At 32.7% G+C, this 23,221-nt stretch overlaps 1 protein-coding gene across 1 annotated transcript; it reads left to right on the top strand.

Annotated features, from left to right (window-relative positions):
- Positions 1-5,430: 5,430 nt before the first annotated feature.
- LOC127711894 (uncharacterized) lies at positions 5,431-21,761 on the top strand. The gene is made up of 6 exons (XM_052218054.1): positions 5,431-5,531; positions 7,449-8,693; positions 9,181-9,211; positions 11,554-11,840; positions 13,077-13,104; positions 18,627-21,761. Exons 1-6 carry the CDS (start codon positions 5,484-5,486, stop codon positions 18,920-18,922), a joined length of 1,935 nt encoding a protein of 644 aa, XP_052074014.1. The 5' UTR covers positions 5,431-5,483; the 3' UTR covers positions 18,923-21,761.
- Positions 21,762-23,221: the final 1,460 nt, after the last annotated feature.

Below are 23,221 nucleotides of genomic sequence, written 5' to 3'. Positions count from 1 at the left end.
TTGGCTAGCCACAAAACCAGGTTCAACCCACCATTTTTTTTTTTAAAGGTCCTGTACCAAGTCGGGAAAATGGCCATTGTTATATTATAGTTCGTTTCTGTGGGTAATGTGTTTCTGTTGTATCGTTGTTCTCCACTTATATTTGATGTGTTTCCCTCAGTGTTAGTTTGTAACCCGGATTTGTCTTTTTCTCAATCGATTTATGAATTTCGAATAGCGGTATACTACTGTTGCCTTTATTTATATAGAATGTGTGTTTTTATCATGCATTTCACATGTTCTTTTAATGTAAAGCTTAATTCTGTTTTTCATGGTATGATTTATGAAGGAGAGGATCACACACATAAACGAATATTAGTCTTAAATAGATGGTAATTTTAATCTGAACGTCATGTGAAAAGTTTGAACAATACATTATTAAGAGATGTTCAGTCTTTCAGTAAACTTATCCACTACGGTAAATTCGGTACTGTTTGGACAATTTGCTTGCAGTCAATTCAGTATAGCTTGCTATATGCGGTATGAGTTTTGTTCATTGTTAAATGTCGTAGGGTGACCCATAGTTGCTAGCCTTATCGTCCTTTTGGTCTGTGAAGGAGAGTTGCCATATTGGCAATGAAACCACATCTCCTTAGTTTGATATCGAATGCACATCATTCGTTTTTAGGATCTTAATTTATTTCAGCATATTACTTCAATTTAAATAGGAATTTCAACGATGCATAGCAACCTGTTGACTAACAAGACATGCAGAGATTAATATTATAAAAATATTAAACATTAAATTCCCTCGACAATATTAACTGAAGATAACCATTGAAAAGTTTTTTGTCTCGAGTGTCACTAAAGATACAACTGTTGTTGTGGGCATTGAATGTTGTTTTTATATAGCAACCATGGTTCAATCAGTGTACTATAAAAGAGAGACTGTGGATATTCAAACCCATACGTCGAAAACACACTGTAAATGCGATATAGTGGGTTGACCAATCAAGAAAAAGGGTGCTTATTTAACGACATTAATGGACCGGCATAACTGCAGGCTACATTTTTTTTAAAGCCAATACCCAAATCTTACTTGTTTGCCCGGTCGTAGCAGTTTCCTGCGGTGCAGTTTTTCATAAAATAGAAAGAATAGCAAAAAACAAAAAACGACAATAAGTTTAACAACAGTACACAAAACACAACATAGATAACTATAGATTGAGCAATACGAACCCCAACAAAAAAACGGACATTATCGCAGGTGCTCTAGATGATCAAGGGAAACATTGAATAGTGGCCACCAGCATGCTGCTGCTGTAGAACCTGCTGCAGAAAGAACAAAAAATGTCAAATGACATTGTATACTATATATGTCGGTATAGTGTAGACACCATTTTTTCTTATAATGTCCGGAATGGGATCTAAATAAAAAATATGAGATGCGGTATGATTGTCGATGAGAGCATTATCTACCAAAGTTCAAATGACGTCGATATAAACAATCATAGGACTCACTACGACCTTCAGCAATGAAAAGACCCATGCCGTTTAGTCAGCTAAATAATGCCCCTACATGATAAGTTTGAAAAAAAAATCAAACAATAAAATTAACAACCTAATTTATAGCAATACAATTTCTGAAGAACAAATTACCAGACATTAACCAACCACAACCACTGAACTACAGTCTCGACTTTGGACAGGAACATACATATGTGGATTCTTGAAAACACAGTCTTGTTGACTTTGGTGGTACAATAAAAAATTACTACAAACCTAAAATCAAAGTATTTGGCTACAAACAACAGCATAAAAGCATTCAAATGTTTAACAATCTACAATGTGGCAGGGTTAAACATGCTTGTGACCGCTCAATCTTCACCCTAACCTGGGACTGTAATTTAGCAGCACAGTATAAGAACAAGCTGTAAAAATCAGTTGAAAATTACTTAATAGATCGGGAAGAATTACAAACAATCGCCTCACATACAAATTATAGGCACACAGATAGTTGCTTTTTACTCGTTAATTGATTGTAATTGAGTCGGTATTTTTTTATTTTAACTTAATGTAAAGAAAAAAGAAATACATTATAATGTCATGTACAGTACTTTTATTTAGACTAATGTTACGGTAACCTCAATTATTGCTAGTTATTACATACAGTTACATTTGATTGTAAACTTCCTGCTCCTTTCGTTTTCATTGGTAGTCGTCACACTGGCGCTCATTCCATAGTTCCATACATTTAAAGCAGTACTGGTTAGCATATTAGCTTGCGATTGAGACATGTATACTCGCTACACTATAATTTGATGACGATGCTATTAGGCAAAGCAAATATCTTATTTGAAAAATATTGGACGTTAATATTACATTGTTTCTGCAAATATCAGCCTACTCAATTATGTTACGGTACTTACACTAATGTTACAACTCTCATATGTAGGGTGAGCTTAAACAGTATTGAATCTTTACGTCGGCCTTCTCGGTGTTGGTGATCTCACAAATGATGGCACTCTAAGTGAACTCTTAACAACCAGAACATTATTTTCTAAAATCTTACTACAAAAAAAGACAACTCACGTTGTAAATGCATTAACATAATTTATTTTTGATAATTATATTTCTATACTTTTTCTGTTTGCATTGACGTGTTGTTTTTATATAGAATATTAAATATGCAGCACGATTAAACTCGATATCGTGGTGGTCACCGTCAAGTTAATGTTTGTATTTGCTTTCTATATGCACTGTTTGGTAGACTGTTCGTCTTTGTTTTTTTAAATAGTGTTGTCTGTTTTTTCTTGATATATAGTTTTTGATTGGTTCTCTTTTTCTCTCTCATTGTTCCTCAAACATTGTATATATTTGGCTTGATAACACTTACATACTTGACACATCTTATACTAAAAGCCTGTACTTTGTATTAAGAAAAGTGTTTACTACCTCTATGTTGAATAGTAATTTATGTTTTGTCTACCTGAAATGTTCTTATATTTAGTCTACCTAATAACCTTAAGGAACACATTCCGTTGTTGTTTCTCTTTATTTGTTTTTTAAGCATTACATATTTAATTGTTTTAGAACAATCCTATTCTGTATCACTAAATTTCCTTTCAGTGAGAAATTTATAATGATAATTCTATTTTGCAGAAGATAGAGGTCATAATGTAATGACGAAGTTAATCATCGGAAAGCCAAATCGTGAGATACTTACACGCCAAAGCGCTGATACAAAACAGGAGCGGTGCATCGCGCCATATTTGACGGATCATCCAAAACTAAATCTACAGGTTACAAAGAAAAGTACTAGTTTTAGTTCAAAAGCTTCTGTGTCACCCGAGGCTTACATTAGACAAGTTAAACACATACAGAATGAAAAGACAACCACACCTGAAATGAAAAAGGATACATCAATAAGTCTGCCTCAGTTAAAAAAAGTTGAGGCATATGCAGTACATGACGACATTTTAAAAGAAGTTAAGAGTGGTCAATACAAAATTAAGATTGCACCTTCAGATTTAGTTGACTTTGGTGGTCAACGATCATATGACATGACCCATCAGTTATTTGTTCAGCACGGCGGAACATTTGTGGTGATGTTTGATGGCAGTAGGGATTTTCAAGAACCGCTGACAGAATACCCTACGGGGGATATTTCTAATGATTGTAAGTATAGCCGCATGACAATGAAGAATATCTCATTTTACAAATATGTACAAGAAATACATTTCATTATGTAATTTGACCACATATTTAACATCTGTTGGCGTACCTTGCATTTTCCCGTACAACGTTTATGTTTACACCGATTGACGTCGGGTTGCTCATTCAGAAAAAGCATATGACGTGGGAGTATGATCGGAACAATAGACTAAAACCAAATATGACATACAGTGACCAAACACAACCAATGAACTACAGGCATCTGATTTGGGACAGTCACATATACAATGTGGCCAGATTAAACAGTTTTTTTTTTTATCTAAAACTATCCTTTTTACCTGTGAGAGTAACTGTTGAAGCACAATATCAGACGAAACAGTAAAAATCAGTTAGAATTGGATTCACCCTTTAGATCGACACAAATCACAAACAGCAATTAACTAACAGACAACAGACACAAATTACAGATCTTAAAGAAATATCGCAGTTATTTAAAGGCTAACTAAACTCCAATAACAACTAATAAAGAAATCATATACTTCTAGAATACAACACATTTCAAAGTGTCAGTGTCATTCCTGTATTTACGAAAAAAACTGCCCCAGCCTTAATGACAGAAATGGTTTCATTACCTGAGAAACAATTACCACGTGTTATATAAACAAACTATATGCAATACGAAACTTATTTAGTTATAGGTCACTATAAATGATTAAGCGTGGTTAGTTTGCTGTATTACTGAGGTATACGGTATAAGCTCTCAGGTAATGAAGTTCATGCGATCCTTTTTTTTTTTTATTTAGAGTTGACATTTTTTATACCCACATAATATACCGGTACCTTACACCAGGTTTCATTTACATTAGTATGATACAATGCATTATCATTGTTAGTAGATGTTAGTAGACGATATACATTTTACAAAATTGCAAGGTTAGTAGAAATACTATTATAGTTTAGTTACAGCATATAAGCATTCCATGTTATATTCTGGGACAGTTCCTTATAATAACAAAGGGTTTCAATTAATTTTGTGTTTTAATCTTATTTTTAAAAAAATATATCGTTTAGGTTTTTTTTTCAAATCACATAAAAGAGCTTTTTACAAATGTTTTATTATGAATAATATTTACAAAATCTGATACAGAACTTATAGCTCAATAAAAAAGATCCGAAATACCCAGACTTTTTTATATACATTCTTTAAGTAGCATGACATTAAATTTATTTTTGGCAAAACATAAACACAATTACATCTGTTTTTCTTTTGACATCCATCTACCCTGGGGGCCTCGGTGGCCGAGTGGTCTAAGTAGTTACTACTGTAATCACCAACCAGTCAACACTGAGGTTGTGAGTTTGAACCCTGCTCGTGCGGGTGCACTCGACTCCAATCTTAATTGACTAGGATTGTCAGTTTTCCTATCAAAGGCCGGTGGCTTTCTCAGGGCACTCCGGCTTCCTCCAACAATAAAAACTGGCCGCCAACAAATAGCCCAAAAGCGGTGCCTATATATTTCCAGTTCATTCGATATTCCAAAGTGTCCTATTATAATTTCCTTGGTAGATTTACAACTGGCAATTGTAATTTAATAAAGGCGGCTAAACGTTATGTTTTCATTAGTTTTACATACACAGTTTTAAAGTGTCTTAATAGTAAGATTTTATATAAAGATGTTAGGTGAACACATGCTAATTGCATTTGTAATCATCTCTTAGATAAAAAAGGGTAAGAAGGACATTGTTGTAGTATGCATATTTATCTTTAAGCTATTGTGAAACATTGGGTGAATTCAATACTTACCTACTGTGTGGATGATAATGATGTCATGCCAAAAATATTGTTTGCTGCAACGCATAGTGACCTTCTCTCAGATGTAAGTATTTAATCAGTTACATATAGCATTCTTAAATTGATATCATAGACGCATTTTTTAAACAGAAAAGTAAAATAAGTTCGTACACATGGCATAATTAGCCTTTTTTTTTCTCTGAATAACGTTCAAAATATTTTTAAATAGTTGGCAACGTTGCCAACATATCGCGTTAAATGTGGAAGAGTTAACATCTGCCGCTGCAAACATATCATGTGGCTCTAAATATAGTATATTAACTACATTTTATATTTTACATTGATGGATAAAACTTATTACGGGACAAATGCAAATCTCCTTCTGCAGTTGATCACAGTATAATTTAGTAAACATAACAAAATACAAGCAGAAAAGATGTGGTATGATTTCCTATAAGACAACTATCCTTCACAGATCAAATGAAAGAAGCATGTAAAGATCATAGTCAACAATCTGTAAATCCCATAACATATAGCAAGCTATCAAAATGAAAACAACAAATTATAAATTTCATGCGTCTGAAGCGCTTTTCTCGATTTACCTTCATCAAGAACGTTCAAAGCCGAATATTTGAAAGTCAAGGAAGCAGAAAACCGAAACAGTTGAAAAGCTATATAACTAAAAAAGAACTAAAAATTAGCCAAATCCGTCTAAGGCCAACTTTGCCTGAGGGAGTTAAAATCTTATAAAATGCCCTTAAATGACAACATGTAAAATGAATTAAACGAGAAACAAAGCAATTCACGATTTCGAAGGCCAATGTAGCTAGCCGAGGACAAATAAGAAAGCCAATATAGAAATAGTCACGTTTTACTCATTGTTGAATGTTGTACAGTGACCTATAGTTAATCTCTGTGTCATTTAGTCTCTCATTAGCAAATATACATCTTCTTATCTTTATACGTAATGATATCTTTATTTATTAACTACAGTGTTTCCCTGTTTATTGTATAATTTATTTTTCTTTAACATATTTTATCTTGAAATGAAACTATTCAAATCTGAGTTTCCTTTTATAAGCTGCAATGTCAAATAATCTGGTGGTTTTTCGAGGTGTTCTCTACATTTTGTAATGATTTGTTCTCTCTTTGCTCTCACTACAAGTGTTACAAATCATATTTTGACGCAACACATAAATAGTAATTGGAGAGGTTCTGCCATTGCATGAGATATGCAGAAACGAAAAGATTAAATAAAACTAGGAGTTGAATATGATTACTAATGAGACAAAAATCAATAGACCAACTGACCAAAGAACAATTACAGGTCACTCTTTAACAATTCACTACCGGGTTCGGGTTGAAAAATAAATGACACCTTACAGAAACATGAGAAGCAAAAGTAAACAGTTAACCAATTCGCACCCGTTAAACTGATAAAATAGTTTAAATAGTAATGAGGTGACGAGTGAATATGAGTTCTGTGATAATCCTCAGACTTGTTGTCCAAACCTGAAATAGGTAAATTATTTGCTTACAAAAAGCCTTTTAGATGAATGTGACCGTCTTCAGCTTTAAATGGTTGCCTCACTAAACGTTTCGGTATGTTTATTGTGTAAATAAAACAGCTTCTTCCAAATAACACTTTACATTACGTTGGTGTTCATCATGACTTTCTATAAAAAAAAAAAACAGGCACATTGTGAAATCCTGAATTGCCCGGATCAGAACTCGGCCAATACGGAAAAAAAATCAATATTGGCCGAATTAACATTTGTATATAGCACAGGCTGTTTTCATCTTATCAAGTCAAATAACAGAGTAGTTAACCAATAACAGCTTATTGTATAATATATCATGTATCTAAAACCAAATAAGCAATTGTTACACATAAAAGGTATGTGGTATACAGGCTTCTTGTGCAATGCCAAAATATAAGTATCGATAGGATACAGTTGTTGTTTTTTTAATCGTTTTTTTTTCTGTATCATTTACTCACAAGGATATGCAGAAGAAGATGAACATGAAATTTGTAAAGAAAATCACTGAAATGTTTGGTACCCATGAAATGAAGAAACACATTGTCTTCGAACCAGTTTTCTTTATAAATGGTACAGACAAAGACGATCATGGAATTCAGAATTTAAAAAACCAACTTGTCACTATTGCCCGGAACCAGCCATCTTGGGGACTACGGCGACCGATGCTTTGGGTTCCCCTTGAGCTTCTGATTGATAATATGATCAAAGATAACATCCATATAATACCGAAAATACAGTTAGCTGAAGCAAACACAATGAACAAAGACCTAGCCCTGTCAGAAAGACAACTGGAAGATTTTCTCTTAACACAACATTCTTTAGGCAAAATAATGTACTTTAATCAACCAGAACTTAACAATTTTGTCATTCTTTATCCTCCTGCATTGGTCAACATCCTTCGATCATTCATCACAGATGAAATATTTTGGCCCAAGAATGAGACCCTTAAAGGTATTCTAAGAAGAATGAGAGAAACTGGAAAATTACATAAAAGAGATCTCCTTCAACTATGGCAACAGGAACCATTCGTTCATCATATACAAGAGGATGACTCCAAAGAGTTCATTATCCAGGTTCTAGTGCATCTCGATGTTTTGGTCCTACCGAAACAATACGTTGACAAGAGTGTCACGCTCGTCGATTATTTCTTAGTTCCATGCACTGTAAAACACAAGATGCCGATGTCCTTTCTAGATGACAAATCATTTGCAAACAGGACAATTGCGTTGGTCTATCAAATACAGAAGTCATCCATACCATCAGCATTGTCTTTTAAACTGGTTGGTGCGGTTAGTGGTATTTGGCCTATCAAGGAGGTCAACGGACGTCCATTAATATATCATTCATCAGCCGTACTATGTGTTGACAGCAACACCGAGTTTAGAATAATGGTAGAAGAAACGAGAGTCGTTGTCTATCTTACGAACATATCTTCTAGATCTTACATCTCCCCAGATATTGCTGCCAGCATTCAAGAATGCCTGACCGTGACTTTACAAGCTGTTTTGAAATTTTATCTTATCAGCATTGGAAAGAACCAGAAAAAAGTGAATTTGACAAATCTCTTTAGCATTGAAGTAGGAGAGGTTTGTGGCAGATCTCCATGCGTGATATCCATTTCAAAGGCGAAACAAACCTCCTACTGGGTGTGTGAGCGTGGGAATAAACACTGCTCCAGAAGATCTTTACTGTGGTTTTTTAACAAGGTATCCCATATACGTTAGCCATATAAACCGACGAAGGATGTTTTCAATTGAACTATTCATAGCATGAAATATTTTCTATCTCAAAGTATCAAACATTGTTTACGTATTATTTTAGACGTAGTTGGCACCAATGATTTGAAATTATCTATGTTCCGTGCGCTTAAACTTAGTACTGAATCTCCAACTATGATGATTCGAGTGCAACTGATGAGCCGCATATAGAAGAAAAAACGCCCGTATGGCATACCAATAATATGATTCTGTAGAGTATATTTTATGTTCAGTAAAATTAAGACTGTATCCAACTAACATTTTATTTAACTTCGTCACTTATCTTAAATGTAAAGGGAAAAACAAACAGAAGATAAAAGATACGAAACGAAGGCAATTAAAAATTGTGATGTTGTCTTAGGTAATGATACATCGAATTATATTGTAATATAGATCATGAGAAACCCTGTTTCATTATTTAATAAATGTTTTTCAGACACAGGAAGAATGCCCATCCAATTGTCCAGGTAAATTTATTTCAGTTCATCATTTATAATACATAATTAGGATCCATTTAAGGTGTATAATTTATGATACCCAGCTATGGTGAATGTATGGCAAATTCTCCTAAAAGTCTGAGGGTAAATCAAATATTATAAATCAAAGTATATAGACATCTAGTCAAATTACAAACAACAGTAACCGAAAACAAACAAAAGTAGCAGCAAGAAACATTTAAAACAAACTGGTGGAGTACATTGTATAACTTAACTTTTCCGGTTATATCTGCAAATCATGCTCCAATATTGGCATCCTTCTTCTTGTTCTTATTCCAAGGATGTTCTGTTGGATATATAAATGAACCATTGAACCAATAGTGTTGTCTTATGAATGATTTTTCGGACACTTAGATTTGTCATCTGACTCAATCAATATCCGCAAAAGAGTGGAAACAAGTTTTAGATTATTTTTTTTATCTTCTAAAAGCAAATCAAGATTATGGATATGACACTTATTCAATTTTACACAGTCGTTGTGCATGAAACGAAGAGTAGGTATATTATTTTTGTGAAAATTGACAAATAAATTTTGGATATCAAATATTTTGTATATTGCATAGACATGTTTTTCTCTTTCTGATTTGCAAAAAAAATTCACATGCAGTATCGAACATGTCGAATCGATTTCTGGTGACCACAGATATACAAATCACACATTATCAGAAACCACTTTTTTTCTGAATCTATAAAAATGTAAAATGCATTTTCAGAAGCAATCATCGCTTTTAAAAAAATGTCTTTTCGAAAAATTGGAAAACAAAATAATGGAAAAAACTTTGAAATCAATATTAAAACATTGAGAAATATCTAGCGGTTCTGTGATTGCAAAACAAACTGTTAATCTTATATATATATAATAACTGTTGGATAGGAACACTCCAAAATTTTGGAAATCGTTCATATCAGCGTACGTGTAATTCTCTAACCTAGCGTGAGCAGCAAAGATTTTAAAGACTTATGCCAGATTGAAGGCAATTACAATACTACGAACAGGTTTTAACGTGGTTTTTTTTAGGTGAAAGGAGTGTCTACAGAATTTTTTTTTTCATAAATGTTGGCCAATGTAAAGGTTACACGAAGTACTTTATCACAATCCTTGGTTTTAAATGAGTTTTGTTTTTTCTTCAAAAAGGTGTTTTTTAGATTCGCCAAAACATTCTGTATTGCTTAACAGTGAGGTATGGCAAATTGCAACTGAACTTATTTAAGCCCGGGTAATTTTCAAAAAGTTATCGATCCAATTTGCTTAAATCCACAGTAAATTAGCTCCGTGTACATGTATGTACATTGGCGATATCACATCATTTATTTATTAATGACATGGCAAATAACCACAAATCTGGTTTTATTGTATTAACGAACCAGGACATAAGTCGAAACTTAGAAAGACGGACGAATATCTTGGACAACCCTGACATTTCAAACTAAAACCCGTATAGTATATTTTCCAATACATTGAATTTGTAAGTCTATTAGATAAAAGTTGTTTAGGGTATTTTGGGGTTTCCTTAGGTTTTTCTTGGGAAATTATACGGACTGGTCATGAACGATATAGCCATAGCGATATTTGAAACGTGCTAAGTCAACTGTAGTTTTGGAAGAAGAAGAAAAAGAAAACGCACGGGTAAACACATGAGGATGTCAGTTGTCATAGAAATGTTTTGGTGTTGGACTTTGTAAGGTATTCACAATGTATCCAAATAAGACCTGCATGCTCAATCACTGCCCTGTTAGCTTCCATAAGGATACGCCACAAAGATGTCTAAGCGACGTTTTACACGAATAGTTAAGACCTACACATGATATGTTATTCATGTTAAGAGCAAGTAACCATTTTAAAAATCGTACATACAAGAAAAAAATCCTTAATGTCTTAATTTACTTATGTTGAATTTGAGTAATGTTGTCTCCGTGTAATATTTTATTGTATCGAATTTTAGTTATAAATATCAATTCTGTTGGACTTAATATAAATATAGTTGAATCAATGGTTATCAGTTAATCTGCTTAACGATGTTTTTCCTTACTAAGACGTGGGGAGACGAAGATTACAGTATTTAACAGGGGTTCGGCTATTTTAACGGGGGCGTGGCTATTTAGTCTATTGAGGCTTTACAACATTAGGAGGAACATAATATGTCTTATCTCAAATCGTTTCATGACTGTTGTTAGCTATGCAAAACATGTTTTTTTTTTTTATTGAGGTCTTATTATTTATTGTTCGATAGCAATCAGAATTATTATTTTTCATTTTATTCTCATGATGATTATTTTTTTATGAGCTTGTTTCATCTTTTCAAAATATTCAGGTCTTGGAAACACTGCCCTGACAATGTCACCAAGCGAGCAACATCTCTCACGACTTGCATATCACCTAGATATTAATAGTTGTAGAGAGGTGATGATTCATCTAGGGTTACAACTGAATGATTGGAATGATATTGATTACAGTTACACAAGGATGCCTCTTGTCATCAAAATCATGGCATTCAATTTCTGGAGAACAAAAAGCATAAGGGGTAAACCCACAAAGTCATTCCACGACTTGCTGGATGCACTTAAGGCAGTGGGCGATGAAAGACATTTGCTTTGCAAGGTTTGGACAGCTTTTATTTTGTTTTCTAGTTTTTTCAATAAGTACATCTATGTTTATCATACTGTGTTGACAGTTTTTACTACCATGTTTTTCTATTCCTTTTATTTCTGTTAGGCGTTGAATCGTTTCAGATCTATATAGAATGATTTCCCAAATTAATATGCACCACTCTTTCAGATGGTCATTGGCGAGATTGGGACACAAATTTTGTTTCGTTCCTCTGAGTCAATTTTCGTTTTGATAAGGCATATTTATTTTACAAATGTAAGACATGTTACAAATTACCCATCATCATTAACTTAGTGGATGATTGTTGTAGAATTAATTATAATTATATTTTCGTTTTGTGGTTAATATAATCAAGAGAGAAATAAAAACATGTTTACAACTATGATCATGTAACATAATGTATGTATATTTATTATATACAAGTCCATATATATTTACAATACTATTATAACATATTTATACAAAAACACGTCTGTTCTCTACGCTTATTCATTCCTCCTATCTGGATGTCAACATTCTCATTTTTTTATCATTCTTCGACATCAGCCTTTAAACACATTCTTACACACATCAAAGGATCATTCATGTTTGACCACACAACTACAGGGACAGGATATAAACAAACAAAGAAATGAAATATACATCTTGGAATGAGAAATGATTAAAATAAAAACACAGCTGCATCATACATTAAATGCAACGGTCATTCAGACTGTCTGCTACAGGTCATCAAAACAATAAAACCAGGAATTATATAACAACTATGATCTCATCAATTTACCATCTTCAATCAAAAACTGATTGCAGAGTAAGATACAATTTATGAAAGAACGGTTCCTTGACGCATGTACAACAAAGATGGTGCACTTAACAACAACTTAAATGAACCTATTATCGGTTATAACAGCAATGCATTTTTTCTAATAAACTCATCAAAGATAGCAGGATAAAATGTTGTTCCCCAGATGCGCGTTTCCTCTACAAAAGACTTACCAGTGAGGCTCAGATCAAAAACGTTAAAAAAGTATTATTAAGGATCTATATTTAACTGCAATTAAAGTATGGAAAAAGGCAATTAGTTCTCACAATATTTGTTCAGGTACACATATAGTTTATAGTTTTGGTTGCATGTCGTAATTATGATATTTAGTGTGCATAACAGATTTATTATCATACACGCATGTTTTTGTACTAACCCAATAACTGTATCGATACATTTCCTTTCAGGTGTTCAGAGAAGACACGCATTTATTAGGTAAGATTAAGCATTGTTAACACAATTATCTCTTTGTATGTGTTTTATAATACAATACGCATAGTCCCTTGTCAGTCTCTCCATTCAGTCCCAATGCTTGACTGGAGGGTAAAACATACCTTTTTTTATGCCTACAGAAGCCTTGCAACAACTTTGTAAGGTGTTCGTTAGTGACCTGTTTCAAGTCCATATATCTACTCCTATCCATCTCGTCTTTTTCACGTGACAGTTCCGTCCTTTATTTCGGTGGAACCACTTTGACGAATCTACCATTTTGCTATGCATATACAAAAAAAGCAACATTATATTAAGTTTGATACTTAGTTTAAAACACCATTCATATAAAAGTTGAGAATATAGCTGTAATAGCAGACGAGTCTATACTTATGTATGAATTAGGATTTAACATTTTACAGATGAAAGCAAAAAGTTTGATCATTATATCTTTCACTCTTTTAATTTAAATTTGCATTACAGATAGGTTGTTTAAACAAACGTGATATAATACCTAGGGTACTTTTTGTCCACAAAAAAGTCAGAGCTGAATCGAGCCATTATGTTAAGAAACAGGTAGCCATTTATGCGTGATAAAAAAAATCCTATTTTGTTGTTATCGAATTTATAATAATCATATCTAAATTAGTTCTATGATGTGTACTATATACTTTTTGCGGTCACCATCAGGAATTGCTTGGTTAATCCCATATGTCTGTGTCTCAAATCACTAGAGACAATATTTCGAAGTCTTGGATTTTCAGATACCAGGATATCTTTTATTTGATAGAAAGAGTTCTCCTTTTATCTTATTGGTTTTGGCGATGTTTGGAGATTGAATTACTCGAAGCAGGACAATGCGTCAAGTAGTCAGGCAAGATAGCACGCCACTACATCTTTCACTGAAACGCAACCAAAATAAAGATCATACAACAAGGTCAAATATACAGAAACACGTAAGAATGACAGAAAGTAAATACACATACGTGTATTTTTTTCTTTAGATTAACACTTTCCGGCAGAGTGCACTAATGAAGAGTCACACCGATTGCCCGTATGTAATTTTATAATACGATGCAAAGTGTAGCGGAATGCATCACGCATGTGTACAATAATAGATGCCATTTCAGTGCATTACAGGTACGACACAGGTGCAATTAACGCAGACAAGGCAAGTGTTGATGTATTCATCAAATCAAAGTCACAAAATGCTCCTTAAAATATATATTGCACCATTTATGTATAACGATTATAACGTAGAATCTAACAGCTTGTTTGACGAGGATGTATAATGATTTTTTTCAGAAATACGCGGTTATTGGAAATATGAACGACGGTTCTGCATATATCTGTCTGTTTTCGAGGATTTATCTCACAATGTTCCAAACTTAAACATTTAAACACTTCAACTACAGACCGACAATGAGAATATTCCCGTATCAACACATCCATTGTTACACAGGTTGCAGTCCCGATTCAGATAAAATTTCGCATATTACAAGCACTTCAAGTTGCACATTCTGTGCAAAAAGCAAAAGTTGTGAAATTGACTCACTAATAGGCGCGAACTACTATTGTAAACTACCAAGGACCAAGTTATTAAATGATACACAGAGAAAGTCTACTCATGTGAACTTAGATTCATGTGAATATCATGTGAAATTCACGTGAATCTAATATGAATCTGATGTGACTCTAATGTGAAGCTCACGTGAATTTCATTTAGAAATCACATCAAATTGTTCACGTTAAATTCGTTATTCAAATAACATCCAATTTTCAAATTTGATTAAAAAAACTGAAATTCCATTGTTTTGTAGAGTACTCAAATCACGTGAAATTCATGTGAAAGTATTCTTGTAAGGTTAACGAATAGACTCGTTTGAGGTGAATTTGACGTGAAAGCATGTAAATATAAAGTAAGCAAAACTTGCATGTGTAAGGATAAACCGCTGTCCATTCAATGGTGAGAACTTGTTATCAGGACCAATCAGTAGAACTATCACCCAGCCTTCAACATTGACAGTTCTTTTGAAATACTTTTCCACACATCAATTTAAGGAGACAGAGATTGAATAGTTCTTGACACTTTATTCAATAGGAATCAATGCATGTATGAACAATTGCAATACTAACTATTGAAAAAAAAGTTAAATAACAGACATTGTTTACAAAGGCATACCAGAACACAGCTGAGGATTACGAGACCGGAAATTTTACGACACAGGTGCAGCTTTTACCGGAGCTTTATATGTGAAGACAATAACGGACACGGATGCAAAAGTATTTACATGCTTATTTGCGGGTTTGTGACGTTATTGTTGTTTTCATACAAATGAGAAGTTTAGCTAGCTATAAAACCAGTTTTAATTAAGAAATAATTCATGGAAGCCATAGATTTGTTGGACATTTACAAATGGCCAGAGCCGTGATATTCGAATTTTATCCTGAGCTAAAAAAGATACAAATTTCAAATAAACCTAAGTCTTACATGAATTATTTCTCAAATAACATCTAGCAAAAATGTGTTTAATTCTCATAATTCATAACCAAACATTTTGTTTTCTATAGCTACTATTTATTGTCAAATCAAGAGTTGACATGTCGTAACAAATGAGTGAGCCGCCATTTTGGCTTGCTGAAATCCACAAATGTGCGAATAATGCAATAGAACCGAAAGTGAAACAACACCTACTTCGAAACTCTATTTTAATGCAATATTATCCGAACTTATGGCGTATACGTAACGGAAAACCTTCAGCTTGAAAGTTTTCATTCGTATGACGTCATGTTATGACATGACGTAAATGTGCCGAGATCAATCATGAAATTTCGCGGAATTTTATTTTATTTTGATTTTATACATTTTTTAAGCTCTTGTGCATTGATTCTTTGTGTTATGCATTAGAAAAGGAATAACGGTTCTGTTGTTGTTGTTTTTTTTTTCAATTTCAAATTGAACACAACGAGATTAACATAGTGTTTGCACATAGGTTTCGAAACATGTGTATTTACGTGGGAGGTAAATAATAACTGCCACCAATATGCACATTTCTGAGTCTGCGATCAGTATAGGTATATCGAGAATTTTATCACGGTGTTGTTTTCAAAGCGAAAGAAGCACGTCATATTATAATCCACCATTTCCTACATCAGGAAATGCTTATATAATTTATATTCCACAACAGTCCAAATTAGCTTTATATTGAATAAACGGATGTGCTAGATTCGTTATGACATACTGATAGTTAAGTTTAATGTGTATTGATTGTATCTTTTATTCAAATTTTCTTCTGGTCGTAACAACATGAGTAATATGACGATTACCTGAATACAAAGGGGTAATAAATGTGCATGTATTTGTTTACTGATAGTACGTTCAATATTCCCAATGCTTAACACACTATGTATATAGTAAACTATTTCAGTAAGATCAAAGACTAGTTTTATAAAATTTTATTTAAAATATATGTTGATGTGTGGAAGAGTGACACTTTTAATGATAACACAAGTATGTCAGGAGGTAATAAACTGATACCACTGTCCCTTTGTTAAACCCTGCCATATTAACACATTGTTGCTTCTCTGATCCTATTGAAAGCACAGCTGTCTACTTGTTTGCTGGTCTGACTTATTAATTAGTCTAACGAATGAAAATAGCACTTCATAAATTTTGAGCATGTCAAGTGCATGTCTGGATTGACTTTCATCATGAACAATCAAGCCCAAAATATTTACAATGCATGAATATTCCTCGTTGGAAAATTCTTAGTCACTGCATTAAAACAGCTTCTCATGAGTATCAGTTTAAGTCCCGGCAAAGTAATAGTTACACTACACACGTGTTTCTCTAGTTCTCTTTCTTCATCACAATTATTTTATCCTAAATCCAATAAGTTGAAGGGTAATACTTTTTATTGTATCAAAACCGGGAGGCACTCTGCATGTTATTGATCTAACAAACATTTTGGTATCTAAAGATCTAAGCTATAGATTTGAGACAAATAGCTGAATACATAACGTATCGATCATCCAATGTTTTATGGTGACCATAAAACGTATGTATCTTACAACGCGGAACTGATTTAGACATAACTATTCATAGATTTGACATAAAAAGGTATTGTATATTTTAACTGGAAAGATAATTGTTTCTTAACATAATTGCTCAATAAAGTTGAGAATTTTATCTTAGGAAATCAACATTTTTTTTGTGCACAGCCTAACTGTGTCCATGCAAATTGAAACTAAAAAAGCAGAACATATGCTGATGATTGTTTTTTTTCAAATCTGAATTAATGCATATAGGCGATTCGTCTCCCATTAAAACAAGCTATGTTATATTTTCAGCTTTTATGGTTAGTGCGATGACTATCAAACTAAATTTAATGTTTATTTTCTTTTTTTTTAATAATACGAGCTGTTTCAGTTCTCTCTCTTCGAATAACGTTGATATTTTCTCTTTTATATCAATATCAGAAATACACCTCTCTATAAAATTATTCATTTTGATAAACTGTAAACGTAATACTTGTGGTATTGTCAATGTACCATAATAGTGACAAGACGATTTGCATTAAATTAAGATGGATCAATTTATAGTTATAGAACGTGCTAATGTTTACAGGAGGAGTGACTGAAAGTATCCATTTATTAGTTATACCGTCGCCATCATGACTTCTTGCCGGTTTGCATGAGGACTGATGCATGCATAGCAGGAGACGTTTACCCTATTGTCGTACCCAGTTTGCTACACTTGGTGTACATGCGATTCCCTCAGTTTGCATTTATTACCTTGATTTGTCTCTTATAAGTCGACCTGTGAGATTTGAACATGCGTGTACTTTATTTCTTTGTCGTATTTGAAGTTTGAAATAACACTGCTTTTAAAAGAGGGAAGAAAGATACCAGAGGGACAGTCAAACTCATAGATCGAACACAAGCTGACAACGCCATGGTCAAAAATTAAAAGACAAACATACAAACAATAGTACAGATGACACAACATAGAAAACCAAAGACTAAGCAACACGAACCCCACCAAACACTGGGGGTGATCTCAGGTGCTCCGGAAGGGTAAGCAGATCCTGCTCCACATGTGGCCAGTAACTTGCATTTGTATGGAATAAATAATCCATTCCATTATATCAACTCCAGGTTTACCTCTGTATAAACACTTTTGTGGGCATTTATTTGTCACTAAAACTTCAAATGGTGACGATAATTCGAAAATACCATTATATATATATATATATATATAGTGAGTATGTGCCTGAGCTGGGGCTTTGTCCGTTAGCATTTTTGTCTTTTGTCTTTTAATTCATTGGTCAATGTTTTTGCCAGTAACTTCTTTAGTCACTACTCCTCTGATATTGATTAATACATTCAATGAAAAAAATCGTAGCGATAGTGCATCATATGAAACTGATTTGTTGTTTCGTATTGTCTACAAATATGTTCATCGACATTCCTCCTATAACAACGTCAATGAATTTAACATATCAAAATGTATGCATATATTTTGACAGATATTGCAGAAATTCGACTACAAGAAGTTCCACACGATAATGTTTTGAAAGATCTGCCCAAAAACCTTGGAAACTGCGCCATACAACTCGGAATCGAGCTAGGAGTTAGTATAAGTTCGATAGAGGAGACATTGACACGGCATCCAAGGGACATGTACAATCAGATAGAAGACATCCTGAGAAAATGGAAAACTTCAAGAGAAGTAAAACCTACAATATACAGGTTAATGCTAGCTCTGGAACGCGTACATACTGGAGGGTTGGAATATTTAAAGGGTATCTACATTGGACAGTAATTAGTGTTCATATTCAATACATTCTGAATATTAATCATAAGATGTCTCTCTTAACTTCACAAGATGCCGTTTTTAATATCAATCAAATTAAAAGTCAAATCTATCAAATAATTCTACAGAAAAATATAACTGAAAAATAATAAAAATTGATAAAAATGTGGAAGGCGAAAACACTTTTTATGTTTATGCCTATATGGTATTGCAATATAACAACTCCTTGATGAAAAAAAACCCAGGAAAATGATCAACCAACCTCTAATTTTTATGTTTCTACTATATTTCAATACTATATAAGTCAAATAATTTACTATAGTATTTCTTCTTGTAAGATTTCAACATAAAATAAATTCAGTATAGATTAAACAATTAAGAAATTTATAATACAAAATAAATAATTATATAGTGCTGTTTACACTACTGGGTATATTCGAGTGTATTCGTTAAATAAAGAACATGGGAAAACAGAACATATATTCTTTGTACAATCAGAGATTGAGAAACAGTATGTATGTCTGTGTTAAGTTTTCAAATTCTTTATTTGGGATAACGTTTATTCTTTTACTATACTCTGTTGTACGAAGTTCAAATGAAACATGTACCTTGATTGTTGTTCTGTTTACCTACAATTGTGTTGTGTATAAATATAACTGAAGTCATATGTATACAATATATAATACATAATTATAACATGCAAAAAGTACAACTCGTACAGCAACATATGATAAATGGAAGAAACCATGTATATTTAGTGAGACTCAACACATGATGGTTGAATCGCTCATTTAACCTTAAAGTACCAAGCACAATCCAAAACCGGACAAGCAGGAATCTGTTTTATGTTCATAAGTAAAATTAATTAATGTCATTCTTGTCACATTCAAACTGGTGTCCATTTATATTTTTGTTCCAATCATGCTCGGTTTAAAATCTGATCAGAATGAACACTGAAAGTTGAAACTGTCTAAATTGTTTGTATATAGTTTGTTTACTTTGAATATAAATAATATGATGTAAGATGGTATATTATGTTCATCCGTCATTCAGGTTTTGAAAGACTATATTACAAATATTTGTATTAACATTCTCATTTAATTTTTGATAGAAAAAACATCTTTCACTAAGAAAGTGTAAGTGTTTGATTTAATGTATATGATATGCATAGCTTTGTTTTTCTTGTCCAATTGATAAGTCTTGTTTGGTTATAGCATATAACCTGTCGTATGAGTTTTCCGTTTCTGATAGACAATATTTTAGCCTCATCACATAAATCATATCATTTCTCCAGATACGTATCTGGTATAGTACAATCGTATTTGTACAATACTTATAATTTGAAAAGAGCCAAAATATATAAATTAGCTAATTAAAACCACCTTAATACTTTGAACGGATGCATTTTTTATTACATAATCATGTTGCTGGCTTTATTTGAGCGGATTTATCGAAGTCAGTCTAGAAAGCGCTTCGTATGAATTAAATTGATAAAATGTAATCAGTATTATATATGAAAGCCATACATCTTGTTCGGTACTGTCGTTGGAATTTGACATGAAGTTTAAGACAAAAAAGATGAAACTATGAGTTACGAATAGGTTTAATGAAACTTCTGAGAGACTTCTGGCGGTACAAGTGCAACCGTTTAATAGCAAATGAAAAATATCTTTCATTAAACTAACTAACACTAAATTAAGTGATGTGAATTCATGTTTGCATAATTCTTTATTCGGGTGGCGTTTATTGAACTGCACGGTTCTAGAATAATTTGTTTGTTTTATCAAATAGATTATCAAATCATTAATAAAGTAGGTAAAGTCATGAACTGACCTTTTTTTGTCAAACATGAATGATGCTTCGTGTAGATAAAAGCCAGTGTACTGTTTTTGTAGTTATAGTTATAGTTGTATTGTTGTAAATATTTGTAATATATGCTTGAGTCTACGAGGTCTTACCAAACAATGTTTAAATAAGTCTTATCAAGTGATTAGTATACATTTGCATACAACTACCACGGATATAGTCTGCATAAATGAGATCTAACTATTAACAGAAATTGACTTGTTTTTGTGAATTTCACATTTTTGTTCATAACAAGATTGTATAAGATCTTTAGATGTATTTTAGTGTAACAGCTCTATCAGTATCAAAGCATACAAATTGTTTAATGTATTTTTAGCATATAAGATATATTAACAAAAAAGGAGTATACAGACATCATGGTTTCCTGTTTCGTTTTTAAAATAATAGTAAACATTTATCTGTTTTTGAAAATTGAAAAAAAACATCTAAGTTTTCTAAAACAAAAACTAAAAGCATTTTGCAAGTCCTTTGGATCAATGTTCACACTATTGATTGTGTGTTGTTTCTTAATACACTAATCAGTCAACCAATGTTCAACTCTCGTTATTCGATTGAAAAGAAATTAATCAAGGTAACGATTATAAACTGAGAGAATCACATTCATTAAAAGAAGCGTGGCCGGATGCGACGACAGGTCGAGCGTTTCCTACTAGGCATCTTTCATCAGTCATGCAAATTTTCACTGTGTTAAATTGTCACAAAAGAGAACAGGACAAAATAGGAAAATACTAATTCACATGTCAATAAGTGCTTGCATATCATATATATATATATTTTTTTTATATATATATCAAATTAATCTTTACATGATTGATACCATCAAATCGAGCAAATTAGTATGATAATTTGGTTGAAAAGGACACAGATTGATAACTTTCAATTATAATATATGACAAATGTGACAAATTAGATTTTGCCATTTTCGTACTTGGGGTTTGCATGTTTTATTGAATCATTTCGCAAGGACGTTTTTAAAAACATTTTATGACCTCATTAGGTAGTGTGTGTTATATGTAATGTAATATATGCTTTTTTGTGCTGCTTTGTTAAATATTTGTTCGTTTTTGTTGTGATTAAGATTGTGACACTTTGTTGACTGCTGTACCCCTATTTTACATTTTTACCTATTATGTCTGTTTGTCTTATTCACGCATCCTTGTCAATATAATGGAATTTGATGTGACTGTCGTACAAGTGAGAGGTTTAGCGCTATAAAACCAGGTTCAATCTACCAGTTTCTACATAAGTAAATGCCTGTACCAAGTCAGGAAATATGATAGTTGTTGTCAATTCGTTTGATGTGTTTGAGCTTTTGATTTTGCCATTTGATTAGGGACTTTCCGTTTTGGATTTTCCTCGGAGTTCAGTATTTTTGTGACTTAAATGTTTTCTGCTCAATTAATCATCTAAGCAATAAACATGATAAATGAACACAATTGAAATAATAAAACTAATCTAGTTCAATCGTCACAATGACGAATAAATAATACGATGTTTCAACCGCCGACAATCAATACTCCAAATGGGTTTTATTCCTTATTCGAACTCTGGATTCGAATGATGGCGAAGCATGCATAGATCAGAATGGAATTTCAATTTATTTATCAATATCCGTATCATATCTTATCGTAAAACTTTGCACCCATATTAAACAGTAGCGTAATGTCATACATGATTTTGACAACTATTGACGCAACAATGTAGGTGGGAAAACAATGAAAGAAAAGTATAACTAAATGAATATTCTTTTATTCTTTTGCAATATATTTAGATAAAAAAAAAATTGTTGAAGAAAAGTTGCATAGTAAATTAACTTATTTTGAATGAACATGTAAAAAATTGAAAACAACACGTTTAAATATTTCATGCGTCCGAAGCGCTTTTCTGGATTTACCTTCATCAGGAACGTTATATCCACTTGACTAGTTTGGTTCAACCCTCCTAAAATGTTGTATAAGATTTTGCAATACAAGTGTGGCTTCTACTTAGTCTTGTTATTTGTAAACTGTTCTTTAGTGGACACAAACATTATAGTACAACATATATTATTGCAACTTAAGAAGACACACGATAATGAACCGTAGCTCCCAAGTCTTAAATAACATAAAACAAATGACGTTGAGGTTGGTCATGTTGGTTGAGAAATAAGTTTTACCACAGAGATAATCTTTCTCAACAGATCATTCCGTAATGATACGTATTAAATAAATGACCTGATATAAATAAGAGTGCTAAGCATTTTCTTCACCACATAATGTGTAAATCAAACAAACAGCTTAAGAGGCGTAGACTTAATTTAGAAATTTGCATGTTAGGGCACCCGTTGTATTCGATAATCTTGATCCTTGCCATCGGTTTCTCTGATTTCAATAAACTATTAATTACTGGTCTATGTGTCATGAATGCAAATACCACAAATAAATAATAATGTGTTTGGTGCAA

This window comes from Mytilus californianus, unplaced genomic scaffold (genome assembly GCF_021869535.1).
Source record: "Mytilus californianus isolate M0D057914Y unplaced genomic scaffold, xbMytCali1.0.p SCAF_8, whole genome shotgun sequence".
NCBI lineage: Eukaryota > Metazoa > Mollusca > Bivalvia > Mytilida > Mytilidae > Mytilus > Mytilus californianus.
The sequence above is the reverse complement of the archived record's forward strand: the minus strand, read 5'-3'. Positions and strand labels throughout refer to the sequence as shown.

What these genes read in the sequence shown, in the direction of transcription:
- LOC127711894 (XM_052218054.1), top strand. Translation starts at nt 5,484, where the DNA reads ATGCCAAAAATATTGTTTGCTGCAACGCATAGTGACCTTCTCTCAGAT. An exon ending in ATAGTGACCTTCTCTCAGAT is followed by an intron (nt 5,532 to 7,448) that starts GTAAGTATTTAA and finishes TTTACTCACAAG; the next exon opens with GATATGCAGAAGAAGATGAA. An exon ending in AGAAGACACGCATTTATTAG is followed by an intron (nt 13,105 to 18,626) that starts GTAAGATTAAGC and finishes ATATTTTGACAG; the next exon opens with ATATTGCAGAAATTCGACTA.